General features: G+C 31.0%; 7 protein-coding genes and 27 non-coding genes across 34 annotated transcripts; all 34 read left to right on the top strand. All coding sequences in view use genetic code 4, as the record gives it.

Annotated features, from left to right (window-relative positions):
- Positions 1 to 769: 769 nt before the first annotated feature.
- AYB75_mgr01 lies at positions 770 to 2,262 on the top strand. Its single transcript has one exon. It is a non-coding gene; the product is annotated as a small subunit ribosomal RNA (ribosomal RNA).
- Positions 2,263 to 2,437: 175 nt separating this feature from the next.
- trnY-GTA lies at positions 2,438 to 2,524 on the top strand. Its single transcript has one exon. It is a non-coding gene; the product is annotated as a tRNA-Tyr (tRNA).
- A 10-nt stretch (positions 2,525 to 2,534) lies between these two features.
- On the top strand, positions 2,535 to 2,605 carry trnN-GTT. The gene has a single exon. It is a non-coding gene; the product is annotated as a tRNA-Asn (tRNA).
- Positions 2,606 to 2,679: 74 nt separating this feature from the next.
- On the top strand, positions 2,680 to 3,489 carry cox3 (cytochrome c oxidase subunit III). The gene has a single exon. It carries the CDS (start codon positions 2,680 to 2,682, stop codon positions 3,487 to 3,489), a length of 810 nt encoding a protein of 269 aa, YP_009228742.1.
- Positions 3,490 to 3,726: 237 nt separating this feature from the next.
- trnG-TCC lies at positions 3,727 to 3,797 on the top strand. Its single transcript has one exon. It is a non-coding gene; the product is annotated as a tRNA-Gly (tRNA).
- A 7-nt stretch (positions 3,798 to 3,804) lies between these two features.
- Positions 3,805 to 3,877, top strand: trnD-GTC. Its single transcript has one exon. It is a non-coding gene; the product is annotated as a tRNA-Asp (tRNA).
- A 5,674-nt stretch (positions 3,878 to 9,551) lies between these two features.
- trnS-GCT lies at positions 9,552 to 9,632 on the top strand. The gene has a single exon. It is a non-coding gene; the product is annotated as a tRNA-Ser (tRNA).
- A 5-nt stretch (positions 9,633 to 9,637) lies between these two features.
- On the top strand, positions 9,638 to 9,718 carry trnS-GCT. Its single transcript has one exon. It is a non-coding gene; the product is annotated as a tRNA-Ser (tRNA).
- Positions 9,719 to 9,792: 74 nt separating this feature from the next.
- nad6 (NADH dehydrogenase subunit 6) lies at positions 9,793 to 10,476 on the top strand. Its single transcript has one exon. The coding sequence runs from the start codon at positions 9,793 to 9,795 to the stop codon at positions 10,474 to 10,476; it is 684 nt and encodes a 227-aa protein (YP_009228741.1).
- trnV-TAC lies at positions 10,467 to 10,538 on the top strand. Its single transcript has one exon. It is a non-coding gene; the product is annotated as a tRNA-Val (tRNA).
- Positions 10,539 to 10,543: 5 nt separating this feature from the next.
- On the top strand, positions 10,544 to 10,614 carry trnW-TCA. Its single transcript has one exon. It is a non-coding gene; the product is annotated as a tRNA-Trp (tRNA).
- An 18-nt stretch (positions 10,615 to 10,632) lies between these two features.
- trnI-GAT lies at positions 10,633 to 10,703 on the top strand. The gene has a single exon. It is a non-coding gene; the product is annotated as a tRNA-Ile (tRNA).
- Positions 10,704 to 10,740: 37 nt separating this feature from the next.
- On the top strand, positions 10,741 to 10,826 carry trnS-TGA. Its single transcript has one exon. It is a non-coding gene; the product is annotated as a tRNA-Ser (tRNA).
- Positions 10,827 to 10,880: 54 nt separating this feature from the next.
- On the top strand, positions 10,881 to 10,953 carry trnP-TGG. Its single transcript has one exon. It is a non-coding gene; the product is annotated as a tRNA-Pro (tRNA).
- A 173-nt stretch (positions 10,954 to 11,126) lies between these two features.
- Positions 11,127 to 16,060, top strand: AYB75_mgr02. The gene is made up of 2 exons: positions 11,127 to 13,794; positions 15,487 to 16,060. It is a non-coding gene; the product is annotated as a large subunit ribosomal RNA (ribosomal RNA).
- rps3 (ribosomal protein S3) lies at positions 13,983 to 15,398 on the top strand. Its single transcript has one exon. It carries the CDS (start codon positions 13,983 to 13,985, stop codon positions 15,396 to 15,398), a length of 1,416 nt encoding a protein of 471 aa, YP_009228740.1.
- A 236-nt stretch (positions 16,061 to 16,296) lies between the features above and the next one.
- On the top strand, positions 16,297 to 16,367 carry trnT-TGT. The gene has a single exon. It is a non-coding gene; the product is annotated as a tRNA-Thr (tRNA).
- Positions 16,368 to 16,376: 9 nt separating this feature from the next.
- trnE-TTC lies at positions 16,377 to 16,449 on the top strand. The gene has a single exon. It is a non-coding gene; the product is annotated as a tRNA-Glu (tRNA).
- A 4-nt stretch (positions 16,450 to 16,453) lies between these two features.
- On the top strand, positions 16,454 to 16,522 carry trnM-CAT. Its single transcript has one exon. It is a non-coding gene; the product is annotated as a tRNA-Met (tRNA).
- A 5-nt stretch (positions 16,523 to 16,527) lies between these two features.
- On the top strand, positions 16,528 to 16,600 carry trnM-CAT. Its single transcript has one exon. It is a non-coding gene; the product is annotated as a tRNA-Met (tRNA).
- Positions 16,601 to 16,634: 34 nt separating this feature from the next.
- On the top strand, positions 16,635 to 16,717 carry trnL-TAA. The gene has a single exon. It is a non-coding gene; the product is annotated as a tRNA-Leu (tRNA).
- A 5-nt stretch (positions 16,718 to 16,722) lies between these two features.
- trnA-TGC lies at positions 16,723 to 16,794 on the top strand. The gene has a single exon. It is a non-coding gene; the product is annotated as a tRNA-Ala (tRNA).
- A 14-nt stretch (positions 16,795 to 16,808) lies between these two features.
- trnF-GAA lies at positions 16,809 to 16,881 on the top strand. Its single transcript has one exon. It is a non-coding gene; the product is annotated as a tRNA-Phe (tRNA).
- Positions 16,882 to 16,886: 5 nt separating this feature from the next.
- On the top strand, positions 16,887 to 16,973 carry trnL-TAG. The gene has a single exon. It is a non-coding gene; the product is annotated as a tRNA-Leu (tRNA).
- Positions 16,974 to 16,979: 6 nt separating this feature from the next.
- On the top strand, positions 16,980 to 17,052 carry trnQ-TTG. The gene has a single exon. It is a non-coding gene; the product is annotated as a tRNA-Gln (tRNA).
- A 1-nt stretch (position 17,053) lies between these two features.
- Positions 17,054 to 17,133, top strand: trnH-GTG. The gene has a single exon. It is a non-coding gene; the product is annotated as a tRNA-His (tRNA).
- A 21-nt stretch (positions 17,134 to 17,154) lies between these two features.
- Positions 17,155 to 17,227, top strand: trnM-CAT. Its single transcript has one exon. It is a non-coding gene; the product is annotated as a tRNA-Met (tRNA).
- A 325-nt stretch (positions 17,228 to 17,552) lies between these two features.
- Positions 17,553 to 19,238, top strand: nad2 (NADH dehydrogenase subunit 2). The gene has a single exon. It carries the CDS (start codon positions 17,553 to 17,555, stop codon positions 19,236 to 19,238), a length of 1,686 nt encoding a protein of 561 aa, YP_009228739.1.
- nad3 (NADH dehydrogenase subunit 3) lies at positions 19,238 to 19,648 on the top strand. The gene has a single exon. It carries the CDS (start codon positions 19,238 to 19,240, stop codon positions 19,646 to 19,648), a length of 411 nt encoding a protein of 136 aa, YP_009228738.1.
- A 112-nt stretch (positions 19,649 to 19,760) lies between these two features.
- On the top strand, positions 19,761 to 19,833 carry trnK-TTT. The gene has a single exon. It is a non-coding gene; the product is annotated as a tRNA-Lys (tRNA).
- A 218-nt stretch (positions 19,834 to 20,051) lies between these two features.
- atp9 (ATP synthase subunit 9) lies at positions 20,052 to 20,276 on the top strand. The gene has a single exon. It carries the CDS (start codon positions 20,052 to 20,054, stop codon positions 20,274 to 20,276), a length of 225 nt encoding a protein of 74 aa, YP_009228737.1.
- Positions 20,277 to 20,472: 196 nt separating this feature from the next.
- cox2 (cytochrome c oxidase subunit II) lies at positions 20,473 to 21,225 on the top strand. Its single transcript has one exon. It carries the CDS (start codon positions 20,473 to 20,475, stop codon positions 21,223 to 21,225), a length of 753 nt encoding a protein of 250 aa, YP_009228736.1.
- Positions 21,226 to 22,308: 1,083 nt separating this feature from the next.
- On the top strand, positions 22,309 to 22,379 carry trnN-GTT. Its single transcript has one exon. It is a non-coding gene; the product is annotated as a tRNA-Asn (tRNA).
- Positions 22,380 to 23,813: 1,434 nt separating this feature from the next.
- Positions 23,814 to 23,884, top strand: trnR-ACG. The gene has a single exon. It is a non-coding gene; the product is annotated as a tRNA-Arg (tRNA).
- Positions 23,885 to 23,980: the final 96 nt, after the last annotated feature.

The raw sequence follows: 23,980 nt of genomic DNA, 5'->3' as shown, positions 1-23,980 counted from the left end.
CGCGGAACTAGTTTTTTTAAATGAATAAAAAATACAGTTTTCGCTTAACTATTTCATTTAAACCAGAAATTCTAAAATATAGCTTTAATGAAGTATTAGATTAAAGGCAAGGTGAAAGGTATTTTAGTCTTTAATGAAATAGTTAGTTTCTATTTCTTAAATATCTAATTTATAGTTTTTAGCAAGAGTAGATTATTCAGGAGTTAATAAAGAATGTCTGGCAGGCCACCAGAGTATAAATTATTATTTGCGGACAATTAACCCTATATTTATAAGTTTTTTGTCTCATCTCGCATGTGATGTACTTGGCATCAAATTAAATAGGATATTAATTTCTAGGGTACAGTAAAAACGGGGGGGGGAGATTTACAAGTAGGCGGAACCTAGAAATTAAATACCAAGTATATTTTATATATAATTTAATATGATGTAATAGGTTTAAAATTGTAGTAGTTTTTTGACAACCCCTACTTATAAAAATCCTAAAAGTTGTTCATAAACAAGTGCATACCTCAAGTACATCCCACGACAGTCCGCTTATAAATGTGTAAGATAAGGGCGAGTGTGCTAGTGCACGTGTTTTGGTAAGTACTAAAAAAAATATATTTATTAGCATATGTTTGGTAAGCGCGACGACTAAGTCGTCGCGATTAATATAGTTTTTACTTAACATGAGGTATGAATGGAGCGTATTCTTATCCTAAACTGCTTTGGATTTATTAGTGATGTATTTGACATCAAGCAGATTGTGAAATACATCAATGAAATTATATAAATGAGTTTGGTGATGGCTCTGAATGAATGCTGTCCAAATGCTTGACACATGCTAATCGTACGATTAATATAATGAATAATTTAATTAATAAGTGGTGTACAGGTGAGTATATGATATTTTCACTACCTTGAAGTGAGGGATAAAATACCACATAATAATAAAGGCAAAAGCCGCTTTAGGAAGAAGATTAATATCGTCGAGAGAGGTAGTAGTAAAGGTAATGTCTTCACTAGCTTTAAAATCTCGTAACCGTAACTGAAAGGTTGATCGGTCACATTGGGTCTGAAAAAAGCCCAATGCAAAATTAGTACAGCAGTGGGGAATTTTGGTCAATGGCCTAACGGCTGAACTGGCAATTTGGGGAAACGAAACAGAATTGTTTATACAAAAATAAAGTTTTAAGTACGTATTAATAATGATAATATGTATACTAGTCTTGACCAATTACGTGCCAGCAGTCGCGGTAATACGTAAGAGACGAGCATTATTCATATTAAATAGGTTTAAAGGGTACCCAGACGGTCAAAATACCTTAACTAAAAGGAGTACTTGACTAGAGTTTTATGTGAGAAGACCGTACTTGAGGTGGAGAGATTATATTCTGTGATACCAAGGGGACTGATAAAGGCGAAAGCTGTCTTTTATGTAATAACTGACGTTGGAGGACGAAGGCATAGAACACGAACAGGATTTGACACCCTAGTAGTCTTTGCAGACAATGATGAATGCCATGGACTAGTCGCTAAAATAGCAACTCGTATCCTAGAAGGCAACTCTTAGGATGTGAGTGTAGTTTAAGCAGAATTAGTCTATAAATGAAAATGAAAGCATTTCACCTCAAGAGTAATGTGGCAACGCAGGAACTGAAATCACTAGACCGTTTCTGACACCAGTAGTGAAGTATGTTATTTAATTCGATGATCCACGAAAAACCTTACCACAACTTGAATATTTAGCAATAAATACAGGAGTTGCACGGCTGTTTTCAGTTAATGTTGTGAAACTGTGGTTCTTCCATGGAATTAACGGAATCCTTTGCTTTATTTATATAAAGTTTTATAAAGCAATCTTTCTTTATAGCGGAAAAGATAAAAAGGAAAAAGACAAGTCATCATGGCCCTTATGTTGTGGGCTATAGACGTGCCACGTAGTCCTTAACAAAGAGATGCGAAAATGCGAATTTTAGCTAATCTCAAAAAAGAGGATATAAATTATACAAGGATTGTAGTCTGAAATTCGACTATATGAATAAGTAATTACTAGTAATCGTGAATCACCATGTCACGGTGAATTAAATCTCGGATTGGTACTAACCACTCGTCGCATGCTGAAAGGAGCTTACGCAATAAGTTTGCTATTTTGTTATAATCTCTTTTATAAATCGGATTAAAATATTATAATGGAATTCTTCGTATGCGTGACTCTGATTAGTGTTAAGTCGAAATATGGTTCGTGTAGTGGAAGTTGCACGGGGTTTATAAACCTAAAAAATATAATATATTAGGTGCTGCTTATCGCAGCCCAATTATTAAAAGTGAATTCTTTATTTTAAATGTTGCCTTCAAAAGCAATAATTATTTAAGACTGAATTCACTCTTTATATTAAGTGTTGCCCATTGGCAGCCTATTTATTGAAAAATAAATAGTCAGCTTATATAAAGAAGGAGAGTTCCTTTATTGGCAAGAAGGGTTGAGCTGTAAACTCAATAGCAATTTTCTGCTTTAAGAGTTCGAATCTCTTGTCTCCTAAACATCTAAAGCCTTTATAGCTCAACGGTAGAGCATAATACTGTTAATATTATGATAGAGGTTCGATTCCCCTTAAGGGCTTCGTTGGGGATAATGGATGCCTAACTTAGCCTATCTAGTCCGAGCAATTCGATAATTACAAAATAAAATACAAAATGACAAATCTATCGAGAAGTCAATTTCAAGACCATCCGTTTCACTTGGTATCACCTTCACCCTGACCTATCTATACTAGTATAAGTTTATTAACATTAACTCTAAATGCAGCACTATCTATGCATAATTTTTTAAATGCTTATGTGTTATTTTATGTAGGGCTTTTTTTAGTAGTTAGCTCTATGACTTTATGATTTAGAGATATAATAACTGAGGGTACATTTTTAGGAAACCACACATTAGCAGTGCAAAAAGGACTAAATTTAGGTGTTATTCTTTTTATAGTGTCTGAAGGATTATTCTTTGTAGCTATATTCTGAGCATTTTTCCATAGCTCACTTACACCTACAGTTGAATTAGGAGCACAATGACCACCTATGGGTATAGATCCAATAAATCCTTTTGAATTACCTCTACTTAATACTGTAATATTATTATCTAGCGGGGCTACAATTACTTATAGCCATCATGCTTTAATCCAAGGAGACAGAGGGGGAGCTTTATATGGTGCTATTGCTACTGTATTATTAGCCTTAGTTTTCACAGCTTTCCAAGGTGTAGAGTATTCAGTTTCATCATTTACTATAAGTGACGGAGCGTTTGGTACTTGTTTCTACTTCGCAACAGGTTTTCATGGATTCCATGTTATAATTGGTACACTATTTTTAGGAGTGGGATTATGAAGAATATACGCTTATCATTTAACTGATAACCATCATTTAGGTTTTGAGGGAGGTATTCTTTATTGACATTTCGTTGATGTAGTTTGACTTTTCTTATATGTATCAATATATTACTGAGGTTCTTAATCTATGCTATTAATCAAATGAAGAGCGAAGTAACAATATAGAACTACCTTTTATATTTTCTTTCTAATTAAAAAGTTATTTTAAATGTTTTAAAATTAGATTGAAAACAAACAAGGTTAATATTTATAGCTAAGAAACTATAAATAGTAAATATACTGGAATTATTAGTAAAGTATAGAATATATTATAAATATACTGGAATTATTAGTAAAGTACATCCTATGGGTTATATTATAAACGGTTATCATTTAATGGTAGGATTGCTGTCTTCCAAACAGAGTGTGTTGGTTCGATTCCAACTAACCGTAAATATTTGAACTAATAGCTTAATTGGTAAAGACTTCTCCTGTCACGAAAAGGGATGTCGGTTCGATGCCGACTTAGTTCGATTATTTTAAAGAGAGTCTTTGTAGGAAAGGTCGCCATAGGTAGGGCAAGATATTTGCTAAATATTATGTGAAATGCCTATTAGATATACATTTAAAATACTTAGAGGATAACGCCTCTTTTTAATTTATAAATTAAACAATGAAAAATAATACACTATTAAAAAATATGGTATGATACGATATTGATGAAAAAGGTTATGTTAATAAAACTTTAGATTATGAACCAGCTATTTATATTTATAAAAGAGATTGTGCAAATAAAGATAAAACTTTTATATATATAGGGTCTAGTGTTCAACTAGCAAGCCGGGTAAGTTCACATAGAAGTCGGGTTTTAAATTGACAAAAAAACAAATCTTCCGGTTCTCCTATTTTTTATAGCCATATTTTAAAATATGGTTGAGATTCTTTTAAATTTGGTATATTAGAACATGTCAATTTATCATATATAAATAATATTGAACAAAAGAAAATTGTTTTATTAAATAGGGAGCAATATTATTTAGATAGCATAAAGCCTAATTTAAACATATGTAAAATAGCGGATTCACCTTTAGGAGTAAAACGTGATACTCTATTTAGTACTAATTTAAGTAAGGCACGCAGAGGTAAAAGTATAAACTTTAATGAAAAAATTTTCAATAACCCCAAGGTTGTTACATTCGAAACTAAATCCAAATTATCTTTAAGGTCTGGAGGAATAAGTGTCAAATTATACAGCAAAAATAATAATTTCATAAATGATTTTCCCACTCTAAAATGTGCAGCGAAATTTTTAGGGGTACATCCTACAACTATAAGTAAAGTTTTTCAAACTGGTAGAACTTTTGATAACTTTATTTATAAGTTTGAAATAAAACCTAGAGATAGAAAAGTTTGAATTTATGATTCAAATTTTGAATTGGTCAAAGTATTTAGTAGTATTAAACAAACTGTTGTTGGATGTGATATTTCTTCATCTACTTTATATAAATACATCAAGTCAGGTAAGCTCTATAATAATCAATTTTATTTTTTTACTTCTGAGTACAAAAATAGCTAATAAAATTAAATAAATTATAATGTTGGAATTAGTAGTAAATAGATAAAAAGGTTGGGCAGGAAAAGTAAGTATATTACTTTGATTGGTTCGAATCCAATAAACCTTGTACAGGGAATATATTGTTCCCTTTTATATTTAAGAAAATAATGTTTCTTTTTAAAAATTTATAATTATATGATGTTAAGATTTTATTTTGATCTTTTACTAATAAATTTACCTAGATATTACCCTTTTATTGTATTTATTTTATATTGTATCAACTTGTTGTATTTTTCAGAACCTATTCTATGTGATGATGGTAGTAATGAGTGAGCTCAGGCTTCAAATAATACGACTACTCCCGCTAACCCTCAAAACACAACATTAAATTCTAATCTGCCTAACCAAGCAGATTGAATGATAACTCGTCAAACTTATCCTGGTTTATCTTATGAAGAGTTTAGTACCAGATTCGAATCTGATACTCAATTTAGAACTTTTGTAGAAAATGAACGGGAAAGAACAATACGTGAAATGATTAGAAATCATCAATATATAGAAGGAAGAGGTTGAATTAGTGCAGCACAGTTATCGAGATACCGTGAATTAGGCTATGACGTAGTTAATAGTACACTTGTTAGAAGACAATAATAGTTAATTGCCTTCTTTTTATACCAATAATTGTTAATATATGATTAAAAATCGTTTAGAAGTACTACCGGTTAAAACTTACAATTTTTTACTTCGAGATAAAGTCCTTATACTAAAAGATAATAAAAATAAAACGGGTGTTTACAGATGAATAAATAAAATAACAAATAAAAGTTATGTAGGAGCCTCTTTTAACTTAAGTTATAGACTTAAGAATTATTATTCTACAAAGTATATGCAAAACAAATTATTGGCAGGTAATAGTTTAATATACTATGCATTTTTAAATTACGAATATTCAGATTTTTATCTAGAAATCTTAGAATATTGTGATAAACAAGATATTGTTAATAAAGAACAATATTATATTGATTTATTTAAGCCTGAGTATAATATATTAAAATATGCTAGATCTAGTTTAGGTTTTAAGCATAGCGCTGCAACTAAAAACCTAATGAGAATGGCTAAACTTGGTAAAACCAATTCTTTGGGTTATTCTTTAAAAATTGAGAATAAATATACAAGGGATATAATTGTCTATTCTTCTATAAAACAAGCTGCTAAATCTTTGGGTTATCACCCTAGTACGCTAGGTCAGGCTTTAAGAACACACCAGTTTTTTGAAACCACAAAACATTTAATAACAAGAAATTAAATATAAGAATCCGAACATAGGTATGGTTAAATGTAAATTTAATAACGTTCAAATCGTTTTTCGGGTATAGGAATAAATATGCTCCTTTTTATACTTACATATACATTATAATATGAAAAAATTTTATTACAATGACTTTATTTTGTTTAATGATAGTTGTGTTTATATAAATTTAAACGATTACGAATCTCCGGAAGAATTTGCATCTTGTATGTTAGATTTTTTATGCGATTTTTCTAAAGAAAGATGAGATGACGCACAAGATTGTCAAGTTTTTTCTTTAGAGTTTGCAAATGGTTTATATAAAATACATTTACCTTTTTTATACCCATATACCGATGTAAATTCCAATATTTATTTAGGACAAATATATGAGACATATTTTAATACATTAGAAGTTAATAATATATACATGTATATAAATGAAATTAATTAATTATAACTACTAAAACAGTTATTGTAATTATGTATTTATATTTATATGTAATATATAGGAAACAAGTTCCTTTTTAATTACAATAATAAAAAGATGTTCAATTTATGAAATTCAGGTTTTTTGTATAAACATTGTATTTATATTTATTTATTAACTATAATTATTAATAACTTATACAATATTTATTTAGGTTCACCTTTATTGTGTGACAGTTTACCGGAAACCGATAAACTTATAGATGATTACACTGTAAACCAGGTAGATAATACCAATACTACTATGGCGGTTCCGCCTTTAAACAGAAGCTCCAAAATAAAAAGTTGATTATATTGGCGTATGTTTATTAAAAACTCTCGAAATTATAAGCCATATCAAGAGTTTAAAAGCTCTTGAAATGAAAATTATAACTTCAAATCCGCATTTAAATCAGAATTTCAAGACTTTAACTCCCATCCCTTTACTTATATTAAAAATAATTATCAGTATAAAATGGATAGAGTTCATTGTGAAAATCTAAATAAAGGAACTAATTTCACAAGAGCTGAAATTAGAAGTTTAGAAAAAAATGGTTATAAAGTAGTCGATGGAATAATACAAAAAATTTAAAAGATTCCTTTTTTTAGAAGAACTGCTTCTTTTTTATTTAATAAAAAAAGAGATGGTATTAAATTATATTTATTTTTGTTACATCCTAATTTTAGAAAATAGAATTTTATTTTATATATTTATTTATTTAGCGTACACTTTCTATAGCTATAATAATGTAGAATATCTGTGTTACGACGGTCCAGGTGAAAGTTCTCAATATAATGGAAGACCCGTCTATAGAGCTTATGATCCTAATTATGTACAAACTAGCCAAGGGTGAAGAGCTGAAATAGATGGTAGATCTATTCATGAATTGTCAAGTGTACCCTTAGAACCTAGATATCAAGCTTATAATCCTAATTATATATCTACTTCTCAAGGTTATAGAGTTGAATTAGAAAATACACAAGCTAATTTAAACTACACAAATTCCCCGCGAATCCCTAATCCATCACATTACCCTTTAAACTCACCTCTACTTGGAACTATACATTCAGATGATAGATCTTACACTGTAGGTATAATAGAGCCTACTAGATCTGAAATAGAGATTAATGGCTATCATACTGGAGGTAATAATGAAGGAAAAAATTACCCTAAGTATGAGGAACATAAGGGGCTTAGTACCGTAATTAAAGACAGGTGTAAAAATATAGGTAAATCTATTAATAAACACTACGACAATAATTACGATAGAGCTCAAAGAGATTTATCTAAAATGAAAACCACCCATTCACATAAAATTGAAACTAATCAAAAGATTAGGGAGATGACTTTCGGAGAAAATTATGTTAAAGGGCAGGGTTATTATAGTAGAGCTGAGTTAAAAGCTTTACACAAACAAGGTCTTTATATAAAAAACGGTAAATTAAAAAAAATGTAGAGGCATTAGACTCTTTTTATTATAGAAAAAAAAACTATGAAAAACTTTTTAAATTATTTCTTAATACTTATATACTTATTCGCAGAACTTAATAATTTCTTTGCTACACTATGAAGAATCTTTAATTTTATTCTTAATTATAAAATAGTCTACATTTTAGCTATTCCATGTGTATTTTTAATCTTTTTTTATTTATATGATTTACCTTATATAACTCATTTAGTTGAACTTATAAATAATTATATGGACTACAAAGATTGTGCTAACGATATAGTTGTTACTGAAGATATTTTAACAGACACTACTGATAATATTATTAGTAATTTTTTCAACCTATTCACAAATAAAACTCTACATGTTCCTTCCTATTTTGTAAAAGATAATGTAGTAAATTTAAATGAAATAAACCCTGGAAGTAATTTTGAAGATTCTTTAGAAATTAATATAGTACCTAAATTAATTCGTTACTACAGAGCTAGGGATGAATTCCATATAGCTAATGTTGAGTATATATTAAATGAAGTTCTAACTTTGGAAGTTTAAACTTGAATTTTGGAAATTTAGGAGATGGAATCATTAGTGATCTATATGACACAGAGAAATGGTGTAATAGGTAACACATGATATTATCCGCACCAGTAAGCTATCGCTTATGGTCGTGTATATGTATTATGCTCTAGGGTCGAAACCTAGTTTCTCTGCCCTAAACTGGAGGGTATTTTATAGATTAAGCTCAGAGATAAAGTCTCTTTTTAAATAAAAATTAAAACTATGATAAAAAACAACTTAAATAATAACAGAGAGGATTTAAACAAACCGAAGCATGAACAATCATGTTAATATAAGTTTTAATCCAAACGACATTTTATTTGTTTTAACTATAAATGGAAGTCCTTCTATAAACAATACAACAAGAATGGTAGGGAAAATATTAATACTAAGAGAAAATCTTAGTATTAACTTAAATGAGCTATCTAAAATGTTAAGTTTTATGAATATAGATGGATTACATATATTTTCTATTAATGTTGCGATGAGTAGTGAATCTTTCTATACTGAAGTCGAAACTCCGGCTAAAGTTAACTACGTAGAAATGAGTGTAGAAAGATTTAAATCTATGTTAAAAGATCCTAATGGATTTATTGGATACAATAAAAATTCTTTATATATACTGAGGAATGGTAACTATAAAGACGTTAAGAACATTTTAATTAACATAGAAGGTTATAACGTTAGTATTGGTAGAGGCGGAAGTCAAAAAGCTCACATAATAAGCCCTCTAGAACTTAGATTGTCTTGTTATATGATGGCCTTATCTAATTTTAACTATAAATATCTATCAACCTTAAATCTATTTAATGGTTTGAGTAAAAATCGTTATTTACCTTATTCTGACAATAAGTAATTAACTAGATTAATATCAGGTTTTAAACCTAAAGGAAAAGTTTGCCATTGGTAGGGTAGGATATTTGCTCAATATTGTGTGAAAACACTTAGGCGTTCGATTCGTCTCTTTTCCGAAAAAGGAAGAGTCGTTACTGGCAGAACAAGATATCTACTAAATATTGTGTGAAAACACCTGGGCGTTCGATTCGTCTCTCTTCCGTAGCAGGCCAAATCTGTAAGATTTACCTCTGTTTTATCACTTCCCCCATAAGGGGTAAAATTTATCCGAGCAATATGTCAAATTTGTTTATCGTAGATGAAATATATACTAGTGGGTTTAAAACAGGAGCTTTAGATATTGTTTCTATATTTGCAATATTATGTGCCATTTTAACAATTGTAAGTAAAAATCCGATAGTCTCTGTTCTATTTTTAATAGGATTATTTGGGAGTGTATCTTCTTATTTAATATTATTAGGTTTAAATTTTATAGGTTTATCTTACTTAATTGTTTATATAGGAGCTGTATCTATACTATTTTTATTCATTTTAATGCTAATTAATATTAGAGTTAGTGAATTACAAAGTAATACTAAAAATAGTATACCTTTAGCTTTATTTATAACAATATTTTTTAATTATTTAGTTTTCCAATTCTTACCATATGATTTAGCTATTTTAAATAATTCAAATAATTCATTAAATAATGTATTATACCACACATCATTCAATGCTCCCGGAGAAAAATTATTTAATAATACTACAATCTCAAATTTAGGAGGAGAAAGTTCTGATCTATTTTTTGCTACAAGTAGTAGTTGAGATGGAAATTTAATAGAAACAAGCCATATATCTAGTATAGGTAATATACTATATACAAGTCACAGTATGTGATTAATACTAGCCAGTTTTATTCTATTGTTAGCTATGATAGGTGCAATAGTTATTACAATAAAACCAAAAAAAAAAAGGGATTAGCTCAATGGTAGAGCAACCGTTTTACACACGGCAGGTTAAGTGTTCGAGTCACTTATTCCTTAAAAAAAAGAGTATAGTTTAATGGCAAAACAAGGAGCTTCAACCTCCGAATTCTTAGTTCGAGTCTGAGTACTCTTGTATTTTTAAAATCTTCTAAATTCTTTAACTTAACGGTAAAGTGCATTTTTGATAAGAATGAAATTCAAGTTCGATTCTTGGAAGAATTAAAAAGTGAGCAAGATAGTAATGTAATTTGCCCTAAAAAGAGAATTGACTGAGTGGTTTAAAGTGTCGGCCTTGAGTACCGGTATGGGATTGCCCCATCATGGGTTCGAATCCCATATTCTCTGTTTTTTGCTGCGAAGCTAGTTTGCTGCAGCCTAAAAGCAAAAATTTACCTTTTACAGATTAGGGCCGGGTTGGTTAGGCGCTCCTTTTGGGAAGGAGAATAGTTGCGTTCGAACCGCAATAATCTGAAATTGGAATCAATAGAAATGTAATGGATATAGAACATATATTTATATATAAATATACAAGTATACAAAGAAACTATTATGGAAATCTGGCTATGTATTAAAGGGTATGATTTATTTACTCAAATTAGGAATTTAGTGGTTTTCGCCCTAAAAACTTATTTTAAATATAAACCCTAAGAGAAGTTTTTTAATAAACGAAGTGAATTGAAATATCTTAGTAACTTCAGGAAAAGAAATCAAAAGAGATTCTATAAGTAGCGTGAGTGAAAGTAGAGGAGCCTATTTAATAATAAGTAAAATGGTTTAGAAACTGTTTGAATTTATTGTCTGATCCCTGTAAGGGAAAGGGCCCGGGGAACCTTCCTCAAAGGCTAAATATAATACATAAGCGATAGTGAATAGTATCGTGAGATAATGATTAGAATTAGTAGTTTTATAAGCAGTTCGAGCCAAAGTGAGAACGTACCTTTTGCATAATGGGTCACCAAGTTAACATTAGATGCGAGTGAAAGCGTAGGTAAACCAATCGTTAAAATAACGAAGAGTGTCTAAAGTTAGACCCGAAGCCTGGTGATTTTACCATAATCAGGATTATAAAAGTCCGAACGGGTTATCGTTGTAAAGATATCCGAAGAATTATGGTAGGTAGTGAAAGACAACACTGACTAGGATAGCTGGTTTTCTGCGAAACCTATAACAGTAGGCAATTTGAGTAACATCTTAGCAGGTACAGAATTTAATCTCAGACAAGATGTTCTAATTTTAGTTCGGCCACGAACTAAAACAACATGTTGATTTGTATATATCGGGGGATCGTGAAGATTTTATCGGTGAGTATGTAGACTCGGAATGGCAAAGATGGATCTTGAATTATCAGACATAGAATGATAAGGTTGTATGTCAAAAGGGAAACAGCCCAGAACAAGAGTTAAGGTTCCAAAATTATTAGTTAAGTGAAATTAAGAAGGTTATTATTAAAGTCGACAAGGAGATGGGCTTAGAAGCAGCCAAATTTTGAAGACCTCGTAACAGAGCGCTTGTTAAGTTTTAAAAGCATCGAAAATTTAACGGATCTAAACAATATACCGACACCTTGTCCATATTTTACTATATATATATATTATTGTAATTTAGTGGGGTAGCAGAACGTTGAATTAAATTAGGATATTTCTTCTGTGAAGAAATATATAACAAACAATTCAAGTGAGAATGGTGACATGAGTAACGAATAAGAAGGACATTTTACCGAAAAAGCCTAGTAAAATCTCTACGTATCATAACTATGGTAAATAGGGATTCCCTCCCTCTGGGAGGGGTCGCCTCTTTCTTTAAAGAGTAGTAATCTTCTTTATGATGATTACTTCGAGTTACTAGGTATTTTAGTAAGTACTAAATCCTCCGCCTAAAGCTTATGGATGGAAAAATATGCCCCTTAAAGTAACGGCCTCTAAGTTATAAATCTAAAGGTTTAAACGATGAGAAAATCTTTTTTACTAAATGACAACACTTACAAGTGATAAGTGTGCTGGAAAAAATAGTAATATATTTTGTTAAGTATATACAATAAACTAAAGAGATGAGTATAGAAAGAGAAGATGAAAAAATAACCGTACCTAGAAACTAAAACAAGTAAGCTAGTAGAGAATACGAAGGCGTAAATGAGCTAACAATCATAAAGGAACTCGGCAAACTAACTACCGTAACTTCGGGATAAGGAGAGCTCATTAGTCCTGATTAATATCGGGTAAAAAGGAAGAAGCATAAAATAGTGTTGTACGACTGTTTAATTAAAACACAGCACTTTGCTAAAAGATTAAAAATCGAAGTATTGAGTGTGATGTCTGCCCGATGCCGGCTGGTTAACGAATATAACTAAATTGATCAATAAATTTGGTGTTGAAGGAACCCCCGGTTAATGGCGGCCTTAACGTGAGGGTCCTAAGGTAGCGAAATGCCTTGGCCGTTAAATGCGGTCTTGCATGAATGATGTAACGATACAACAGCTGTCTCTATGATTGACTCAGTGAAATTGGAATAACTGTGCAGATACAGTTTACCTCTAGTTAGACGAGAAGACCCTATGCAGCTTTACTGTTACTAATTATAGGGTATGATGAATTAATTTTCAGATTATAAGGTACATTGATTCAATAAAAATGAAAATCCTTTATTTTCACGTCATACTTCAGAATTAATTTTGGAAATTCACCTGGCTGGAATGGCGACTTCGTCATTTAGGCGGGAGTGAAAGAAAAGATTAACCTAGTCTGACATATAAGTAGCCTTAGGTAAGGAATATATTGTTAGGAGACAGTTTATGTGGGGCACAGACCCCTTAAAGAGTAAAAGGGAGTGTCTAAAATTTATTTGTTATAAAATTTATAACGTTGTTTGTGGTTTTATGTAGTTTTACTATATTTAATCTTATGAAATTCACTTTATCTACCCTTGTTGTAGATACGGATGGATCTAAGGTACGATTTTCACTATGGTGAAAGTAGCGGTATAGAAAAAAATATTATGAATAGCGACGTCGTCGCTATTCTAATGTTTTTGGAGTTATTAGGTGACTGGTCGGGAACCCCCCCCCGCTCTTAATAATAATGATAAATACTTGAAAAGCTCAACGGCTAATTCGTGCCATACTGTTTGATTAACAACAAATCTTACAGTTGCGTAAGCAGGGCATAGGATCACAAGATGCAAAAAGGAAAGATCTTGGATTATTGGAAAAGCTACGCTAGGGATGTTTGTCCTTCAATATTTTTAAACCCTCGACCTAGCCCCAGGGCCGTAAGGCCGGAGGCGAAAGAGAGAAAAGTTAAAATTATTGAGAATATATTGGGTTAATTTCAAGAATTACTTATATAAGTAGATTTGAAGCGAAATTTATCTTGGCATAATTATATAAGATAAAATCGTTCAACGACTATAAGGTGAGTTATGCTAACAATAATCCTTTTTAACACCCAACATTTTTATTACCATACACTTATAAAAAAAAGATAAAAAGAAAGAAAATTTCATTTTATGAAAACGAAAGCTCTAAATACAAATGCTAAAATTTTTCGTTCTAATTTAAACAATAAGTTTAAATTAACACCGTTTAATCTTCAATTAAATGATTTAGGTAGAGTAAAATACTTACCTCCTGTGTCTAAAGAATGAAAAAATACAATCTATTCATATTATAAAAAAAATATGCAAAACTTACCTATAGATAATATAAATGCGAATAAAGTAATACAAAGTTATTTTAATTTATATTTTGATAATAAATTTCAAGGATCAAGATTGATATCTCCTAAAACAAGAAGTTTATTATTAAAAAAAATCTATGTAAGTAAAATGGAAACAAAACATACAAATTCTAAAGCTATAGTAACTTTATACACTATTAATGCAGAGAAGAATAATGTATATCAAGAATATTTTAAACATTTAAATGATTGTGAAGATGAATTCTTAACTTTATTTAAAGATGAATTAAAAAACATAATTCATGGTGCTAACTCTTCAGGAGCCCAGGAGTTACAAGCTAATACAAATAATATTACTTTAGTAGCCTTAGGTTCTAAAAACGAAGATCAAAAACAAATTCTTTTTTCTAAATATAAATTTTTAACAGAGTCTTTAGAATGTTTTAATTTATATTTAAGATTATATTTAAGCATCCAATTTAAAGAATCATATTCGGATAAATTGGATTTATTAAGAAAATACGAATTAAATTATTATTTAAATAAATTGAAATTTGAAAATATTTACTTACATAAATTAAGTAGTATTTTATCTAAAATTTTTAATAAAAATATCGAATTTAATATAATAAATTTGAAATCTTTGGCTTTTAACCCTGAAATTTTTACTCAAGCTTTAACTTTAAAATTAAGAAAACCTAAATCTCAGGTTATAAGAGTAATGGATAGTTTATTAAAAGTAGCCAAATTACCTCAAGTTAATAGAATTCAGGAAAAAGCTATTATGGTTAAATCTAAAGATTTCTCTTTATTACAAAATGCTTATCCTAATTTAAGTTTAGTTTCTATATTAAAGGACTCTAAATTAATAAATTCAGGTTCTTATAATTCATTATTGGAAGCCAAATCTTATAATACTATAGCAGCACAAACTTCAGTTAACGACTCACAGCATAGTAGATACTATAGCAATATTTCTAATATAATATTTAATTCTATTAAATATAAAAATTTAGGAGGTGTAAGATTAGAAGTTAAAGGAAGATTAACAAGACGTAATAGAGCAGATAGATCTGTATTTAAATTTAAATGAAAAGGAGGATTAAGAAATATAGATTCTTCTTTTAAAAAATTATCTACAGTAACATACAGAGGTTATTATAAACCAAATGTAATGTATTCATTATCTGCATCAAAACGTCGTGTAGGATCTTTCGCAGTAAAAGGTTGAGTAAGTGGTAAATAAGCATATTTCGTAGCGATTACGTAGACTAAATAAGTTATGGTTGGGAGCGCGTGCTATAAGTCGCTCTAATAAAAATGAAGACATAGTCTGAACCATTTTGTGAAAAATGGAAATAAAATTTATTATGATAACATGTAGAACAGGCTAATTTGCGCAAGAGTGTACAAAATGAGTGCGCGGTTTGGCACCTCGATGTCGGCTTAACTTATCCTCATGGATGCAGAAACTATGTAGGGTACGACTGTTCGTCGATTAAAAAGTTACATGAGCTGGGTTAAATACGTCGTGAGACAGTATGGTTTCTATCTTCTAGAGGGAATTTGAATAAAATAAGGATTAACCTTTGTACGAAAGGAACAGGAAAAACTTAACCCAAAAGGTTAGGTTATATTAATTGTTAACCTCTGGTTTACCTGTTGTTTATAAGCCCAATATTAATTTATTCTAAAAATTTATGATTTTTATAAGGGATGTTACTTACACTAAAGTAAATATATATTATAGGCACGGCAGGAAAGCTAAGTTAGTTAAAGATAAGTGCTGAAAGCATATAGGCACGAAGCTTACCTTAAGATATTTCTAATTCACGTAATATACTATTACGGCATAATATTAATATTATTGCAATAGGCTTTGTTTGTAATGATCTAGAGATCTTAAGATACAAAGTACTAATTTTAAAGTAACTATTTATTAATATATCTTACATTTTTTTTACCTTAGTACTACAAAGTAGCCGGCTCCGTACGGCGATTTTTGTCGAGGTGGCACAATTCACTACCAGCGACGAGCTTGCGCTCTTAGTGTTGACCAATGAATCACGTGCCAGCCGTCGCGATAATACGTGAGGTACTATAACAAAAGGGGCTAATAAAGCCTATCATATAAATGAAAGCCAGCCTGGTTAGCATAAAAGTAATGCAATTGTTTTGTAATCAATAGACGCAAGCGCGATACTTGCACTGGGCTTAAAGAATAGGATTAGTAGTCAAGTGGTAAAGACATAGCTCTTTCAATGCTACATACGCGGGTTCAAACCCCGCCTAGTCTAGTCAGCGGGTTGATGTAATAGTAACATATTTGACTCATGATCAAATTATATTGGTGCGAATCCTTTGCCCGCATAATAGAGGCTATAGCTTAATTGGTAAAGTGTACTGCTCATGACAGTAATTATAAGTGTTCAACTCACTTTAGCCTTATTTGCTGCTAATACGGCTTTGTAGTAAGCTTTAAATCCGAGTGCTGGAATAGGTAGACAGGGTATTCTTAAACAATACTGATGAAATTTCGTAAACGTTCAAGTCGTTTTTCGGATAATAAAGGGGATATAGTTTAATTGGTAAGACTTTGATTTTGCATATCAACATTTCAGGTTCGATTCCTGATGTCTCCACTTTTTAGACTTAAGCTCGTGAAGCTCAATTGGTAGAGCAAAATATTGAAGCTATTTTGGTTATAAGTTCAAGTCTTATCTCGAGCATAAAAAGGGTGATGATGGAATTGGTAGACATGAACAGTTTAGGCCTGTTTGATATATTTGTATCTGTATCCGTTCAAGTCGGATTCACCTTATCAGGTTATGTTGTAGACTAATGGGTAAGTCATAAATTTTTGGTATTTACAATTGAGTGTTCGAATCACTCCAACATAAGGTGGATATAGCTCAATTGGTAGATCGACTGTTTGTGGTACAGTATGTTCCCTGTTCGAACCAGGGTATTCACCCACACCCTAAGAGGTGATAAGCAGAGTAACCCGGATAGTTTAATTGGTTAAAACTTTAATTTCATGCATTAAAAATGGGAATTCGATTTTCCCTCCTGGTTATAAAGATCGAATGAAGGCTAGCCATAAGTCAGGAGGTTACTGTATACTATTTTATTTCTTTTCTACTATAGTAGCGAGCAGGCCGGCAGCAGGCTGGAGCCATCGGCGAGCAGCCGAATAAGATCCTACTTAGGAATTAAAAAAAATTCTCAACTTTATCAGGATAGTTTAACAGGTTAAAACGTTAATTAGGGTTACTCTGCTTAATTCCCGGCAGGCTACGCTGCCGGGATCAGAAGTATACCTACGAAGTACGAAGTCGTGCGACTTCGTCTTAATTAAAAATGAGAATTCGATTTTCTCTTCTGATTATAAAAATTTTACATGATAATAACTTCAATACTATTTCTTTTGCTTTCTAATGCCGTCACAATTAGACGAGATATTTCAATACTTTTTAACAGAGTCGCAATTTTAGCTTTAGTTTATTGTATTTTACAAGATACAATGAGCTTATCTTTAGTAAGTAATGGTATAGGGTTACATGGAGGTTTACTTCATATAACTAATATTACTCAAATTTTCCATATATTTATATATTTTGTTAGTATATTAATTATACAGTTAACAAGTTTTCATCCTAGAAAAGTTTGAGTTCCAGAATACTCTTCTTTAAATCAATTATTATTTAATAAATTTATTTATTATAGAACAAAAATTATTAACAAAATGGGAGAACACTTAAAAATAATAGAATACCCTTTAATATTATTATTTATTATTGCAGGTGCAGTTTTCTTAATATCAACAAATGACTTAGTATCTATATTCCTTTCAATAGAATTACAAAGTTATGGTTTATATATATTAAGTACAATATATAGAAATTCTGAATTATCTACTACTGGAGGTCTAATCTATTTCTTATTAGGTGGATTAAGTTCATGTTTTATATTATTAGGGACAGCTTTATTATACGCAAATTCCGGTACTACAAATTTAGACGGTTTATACGTGATTAACAGTATAAGTGACTTTAGTGATATGACTTACTGATATCAACCTTATTATATAAATTTTGCTTTATTAGTTTTTAGTATAGGGTTCCTATTTAAAATTAGTGCAGCTCCTTTCCATTTCTGATCTCCGGATGTTTATGACGCTATTCCTACTATAGTTACAACATTTGTAGCTTTAGTAGCTAAAATATCTATATTAATATTCTTACTAGAATTAGTTTATTACACAAGTAATAACTTTTATTCTTCTGGAGGAGGACAAGATGTAAATTGAACTTTTGGTTTAATTATAAGTTCACTATTCTCATTAATTATAGGAACAGTTGTAGGTTTAACTCAATTTAGAATCAAAAGATTATTTGCTTATAGTACTATATCCCACGTTGGTTATATGTTATTAGCTTTAGGTATATCAAGTATAGAATCTACTCAAGCTTTTATATTTTATTTAACACAATATACTATAAGTAATTTAAATGCCTTTATTATATTAATAGCTATAGGATTTTCTTTCTATCGTTATGTAACTAATAATAAAGAACATGAAGAACTTTTAGATAAAAATAATTCTCCTGTACAATTAGTTAATCAATTAAGAGGATATTTTTATATTAACCCTTTATTAGCCTTAAGTTTTGCTATTACAATATTTTCTTTTATGGGTATACCACCTATGGTAGGATTTTTTGGAAAACAAATGGTTTTAAGTGCAGCTTTAGATAAAGGATATATATTTATAACTTTAATTGCTATTTTAACTAGTGTTGTAGGTGGAGTATATTATTTAACTATTGTTAAAGAAATTTTTTTTTATACACCACAATATAAAGTTAATCCTCTATTAGAAAATTTAACTTTACACGGTAATATTTACGATAAATATAATAATTTTATTAAATCTTTAGAATTTAAACATAATAATATAGTTATAGCTAGTCCTATGGCTTTTATTATTTCTGTTATTACTTTAGTAATATTATTATTTATATTTATAAATAATGAATGATTAAGCATGGGTACCATATTGGTACAAATTTTATTTAATTATTAATGAGTAGTATGACATTTTTTTTTGTATTTGTACTTATATTAACTTTCCTTTTTTTAGTTCTTAATTTTGTTTTAGCACCACATAACCCTTATCAAGAAAAATATAGTATATTTGAATGTGGGTTTCATAGTTTCCTAGGTCAAAATAGAACTCAATTTGGTATAAAATTTTTTATTTTTGCTTTGGTTTATTTACTGTTAGACTTAGAGATTTTAGTTATATATCCATTTGGTGTTAGTGAATACGATAATGGTATATACGGATTAATAATTATGCTTATATTTACTGGTATTATTACTGTGGGATTTGTATTTGAATTAGGTAAAAATGCATTAAAAATAGATAGTAGACAATCTGTTGTTGATTCATATAAATCGAATTCTTTTGTAAACACTTATTCTCAAAATTAACTTAAGATGTACGTAGTCGCCCGATAACATAAGGAAATTCTCGCTAGCTGACTGGCCGAACAAGGCCGATACCTTAGCAAGGGATAATTCTTAGTTAAATAAAAAAATAAAAGGGATTTTAGTATAATGGTGAATACATATGACTTTTAATCATTATGATATTGGTTCGAATCCAATAAATCCTAAGCATATTTGTTATAAAACTTATAATAAATATGCGTAACCTACAAAGATAAAAGAACCCCTTCCGTTCTTATCTTTAAACTAAAAGTAAATTCCTTTACTTTCGTTCTACAAATTCGTGGTTTAAGCCTAAATCTTCAAAATTACAAAACGATTAGTAATACAGTCTTCTGCCTTATATAACGGCACTACAAGGAACTATTATATATATATATAATACATGATACAAGTTGCAAAAATAATAGGAACAGGTTTAGCTACAACAGGGTTAATAGGAGCAGGAGTAGGAATAGGTGTAGTTTTCGGAGCTTTAATTTTAGGTGTAGCAAGAAACCCTTCTATGAGAGGTCAATTATTCTCATATGCTATACTAGGATTTGCTTTTTCTGAAGCTACAGGTTTATTCGCTTTAATGATGGCTTTCTTATTACTTTACGTAGCTTAATCTAATTTAACAGGGATTCCCCATTCGACTAGTTCCATTTCATATAATAGGGTATATTCTATTTGTAGTCCGTAGTCTTTACTACTATACGTGCCAGCAGTCGCGGTAATACGTATAACTACTTCTACTTTTTTAAAGTGGGTAGCGTATATAAATATGAAAAATATGGTAAAGTACGTAAACTTCATATATATATATGAATTTAGTTATAAAAAGCTTAGTTTATAACTTAGATGCCCCACACGCGTGAGGGATTTATTTCCAAGACAGTGCTACTCCTCAAATGGAAGGGTTAGTAGAATTACATGATAATATTATGTACTATTTAGTATTAATATTATTTGCTGTAGGATGAGTATTATTTTCTATAGTAAGATACTTTGTAGAAACTAAATCACCTATTGCTCATAAATATTTAAATCACGGTACTTTAATAGAATTAATATGAACTATAACACCTGCTATAATATTAATATTAATTGCATTCCCTTCATTTAAATTATTATATTTAATGGATGAAGTTAATGACCCTTCAATGACTATTTCAGTAGAAGGTCATCAATGATACTGAAGTTACCAATATCCAGACTTCTTAGATTCTAGTGACGAATTTATAGAATTTGATTCATATATCGTGCCAGAATCTGACTTAGAGGAAGGTGCTTTAAGAATGTTAGAAGTTGATAACAGAGTAATTGTACCTGAAGAAACACATATAAGATTTGTTATAACTTCTGGAGACGTTATACATTCTTATGCTGCTCCTGCTTTAGGTATAAAATGTGATGCATACCCTGGTAGATTAAATCAAGTTTCTGCATTTATTAACAGATCTGGTGTATTCTACGGACAATGTTCTGAAATATGTGGAATATTACATTCTTCTATGCCTATAGTAATTGAATCAGTAAGTTTAGAAAATTTCTTATCTTGACTTTTGTCGCAATAAGTAGTGTTCTTGTACCAGTTATAGCCGGCGTATCGGAACATTCTTTTCTTATTTACTGTTACCAGGCTATTATTAGAAAAAGGTACAGTAAAATAACAATAAAGAAAAGATTATCTACTTACACTAAATCTAAGTTTATTTCTGCTGTTTGCCCTAGTTATGTGTTATTTAGTCCATTTCACCTTAATGGTTTTCAAAATAAATCCTTTAGTAGCACTTCTCAGCTAAGAACGGATGACAACCGTGATTTACCCATGGAAGACAACCGGAACTTATCTGACGATGAGGGAGTAGATCATGTAGAATCTACTAATGCTATTTCTACTCGGCGTACTAGACAAGCGAATATTCCCGTTGTGACTAATGTGCCTGATCCGAATAGCAAATTACATACAGATGCTATGACTGGGATTTATTATTTTAAACAGTTACTAAATACACCTAAGGGGCAAGAGCTGGAGGAGGGAAAGACAGAATATGTACGGAATTTATTAGCTAGCCTTCAGGGATCTTCAGCGGCTTCATCCAGTTCGGTTAATCAACCGAATGCACCTGCTGCAGGTTCTACTAGTTCTAATGTTCCACCAGTAACTTCTAGTTCGAGTATTCCACCAGTATCTTCTACTAGCTCTAATACACCGGGTTCTACAAATTCATTAACTACTAGTGGATCAGGTTCTTCTTCTAAAATCGAAGACTCACAATTATCTCCTTCATCGGTTAGTGTTAAATCCTCAGGTAAACAACCAGAATCTACTAAACGTAGTCAAGATGATGACAATAATGGTAAAGGTGGTCCTAGTGGGTTTTCAGGTGGTAGTGGTCCCTCTGATCCTAGTGGAGGTTCAAGTTCTTCTGGTTCTAGTTCTTTGAAGTCCATGTCAACTGAACAGTTAAGTACGAATACTCAACTAATTGGTAGTCCTATAGATTTTGTTATTGAACTTGAATCTACTACTTCAATTTTTGAGGTAATAGATTTTTGAGATGAAATGTAAAAAAATAATTTTACGATTCTCTAGTGTTCCTTGGACAAGAAGGGTTAAGCGGTAAATTTTATAGCGATTTTCGTAAAAATCTAAAGCCTTTATAGCTCAACGGTAGAGCATAATACTGTTAATATTATGATAGGGGTTCGATTCCCCTTAAGGGCTTCGTTGGAGATAATGGACACCTAATTTAGCCGATCTAGTCCGAGCAATTCGATAATTACAAAATAAAATACGAAATGAATCAAAATCGTAATCATTTAAATGAAAATGAAAAAGAGGTTATAAAAAATCACGTTACTACTCGTTACAATAATTCAGAGGAATACCCCGCACCTTTAACTGCATCTAGTTTCATTAGTGACCAAAATCAAAATACTGGAGCGGGTAGCAGACATGATGAAGCTGCGCGTACTTTCATGGAAGCGACTAGAACACCGGCTAGCGCTGAAATTCGTTTCAGTGCCGCGTTAACTGCACAGAGTGCAGAAGGGAGACGAATAGCTGCTAATTTAGTCGAACAAGATATTGAAAGGATTACTGCTTTAGTTTCGTCACAATTACCAGGAGTTGACCCTGCCGCTATAGAAAGAGAAGTGCGTAATCAGGTTACTACAGCATATACAGGTACGGGTCAGTATTTAGGAGGCGCTCTAGTTATGAGAGGTCAAGAAGATAGTTACGAAGAGAGTATAGAGAATGGGGCCGAGTTAGCTAACGCTGTTGAAGAACAAGCAGCAGAGGATGCTAATTCAGGTTTGGAGGCTGAAAGTGGGCCTGAAGGTGAAGTGGATTTAGGTTTTTACTATCCTGAAAGTAATGATGATCAAAATAGTGATTCTAATGATTCAGGTATGGGAGAAGAAGAAGTTAGCGATTCTTCTCAAGATAGTGGTTCTGAAGAAGAACAAATTAGTGATTCTTTCGAAGATAATGGTTCGCAAGAGGCGGATAATGGTTCTTCTGATCCGGCTAATGATAGCTCGGATTATGGTTCGTCGGACTCCGGGGATTCTCCTACTAGCTCAGATTATCATGCTGATGAGAGTACTAATGAACAGGGCTATGATTCTGACCAGAGTGAACAATGTTCAACTAATGCAGAATCTGTTAGTGATGGGGAACAATCTGGTACCGGGGCATTCTCTGACCCTAAAGAAGGTTCAGAGGATAAAGCTCATGTTATCGAATCAGATCAAAGTAATCAATCTACTCGGAAGAGAAAATTTGATGGGGAGGAGGATGATTATCCAAATCCTAAACGGCAACGTAAATCCGATTCTGACGATGATAACAACGGGAAAGGTGGTCCTGGTACAGGTTCTAGCGGAGGTGGTCCTAGTGTAAGTGGTCCTGAAGATAGTGGTCCCGGGGATAGTGTAGGTGGTACAGATAATGGTATTTCTAATAAAAGCCTTTTTAAGGATATATCATTATTTTTTTACGGTAAAGAGAGAGATGAAAACTTTCTATCACCCGTAGATTTTGTTATTGAAATTGAACAAGAAGAATGATTGGATATGCCTTCAATCTTTGACTCGTTTGATTTCTAAATTTTTAGAATAAATAGAAATTAAAACTAAATAAAATAAAACCAAAGGGGTATTATCTTAATGGTAAAGAAGAGCGTTACGGCCGCTAAGATATGAGTTCAAGTCTCATATACCTTTAGAATATTTGTATTTTAATCTTTGAACCCGGGAGCCGGGATTCGAGGCAAAATCCAGGTATTCACAATATAAATATATTGTACACGAATAGTTTGA

Source organism: Colletotrichum lupini, mitochondrion, assembly GCF_023278565.1.
Source record: "Colletotrichum lupini strain CBS 119142 culture-collection CBS:119142 mitochondrion, complete genome".
NCBI classification, from domain to species: Eukaryota; Fungi; Ascomycota; class Sordariomycetes; order Glomerellales; family Glomerellaceae; genus Colletotrichum; species Colletotrichum lupini.
This window is presented reverse-complemented; position numbering and strand designations above follow the sequence as displayed.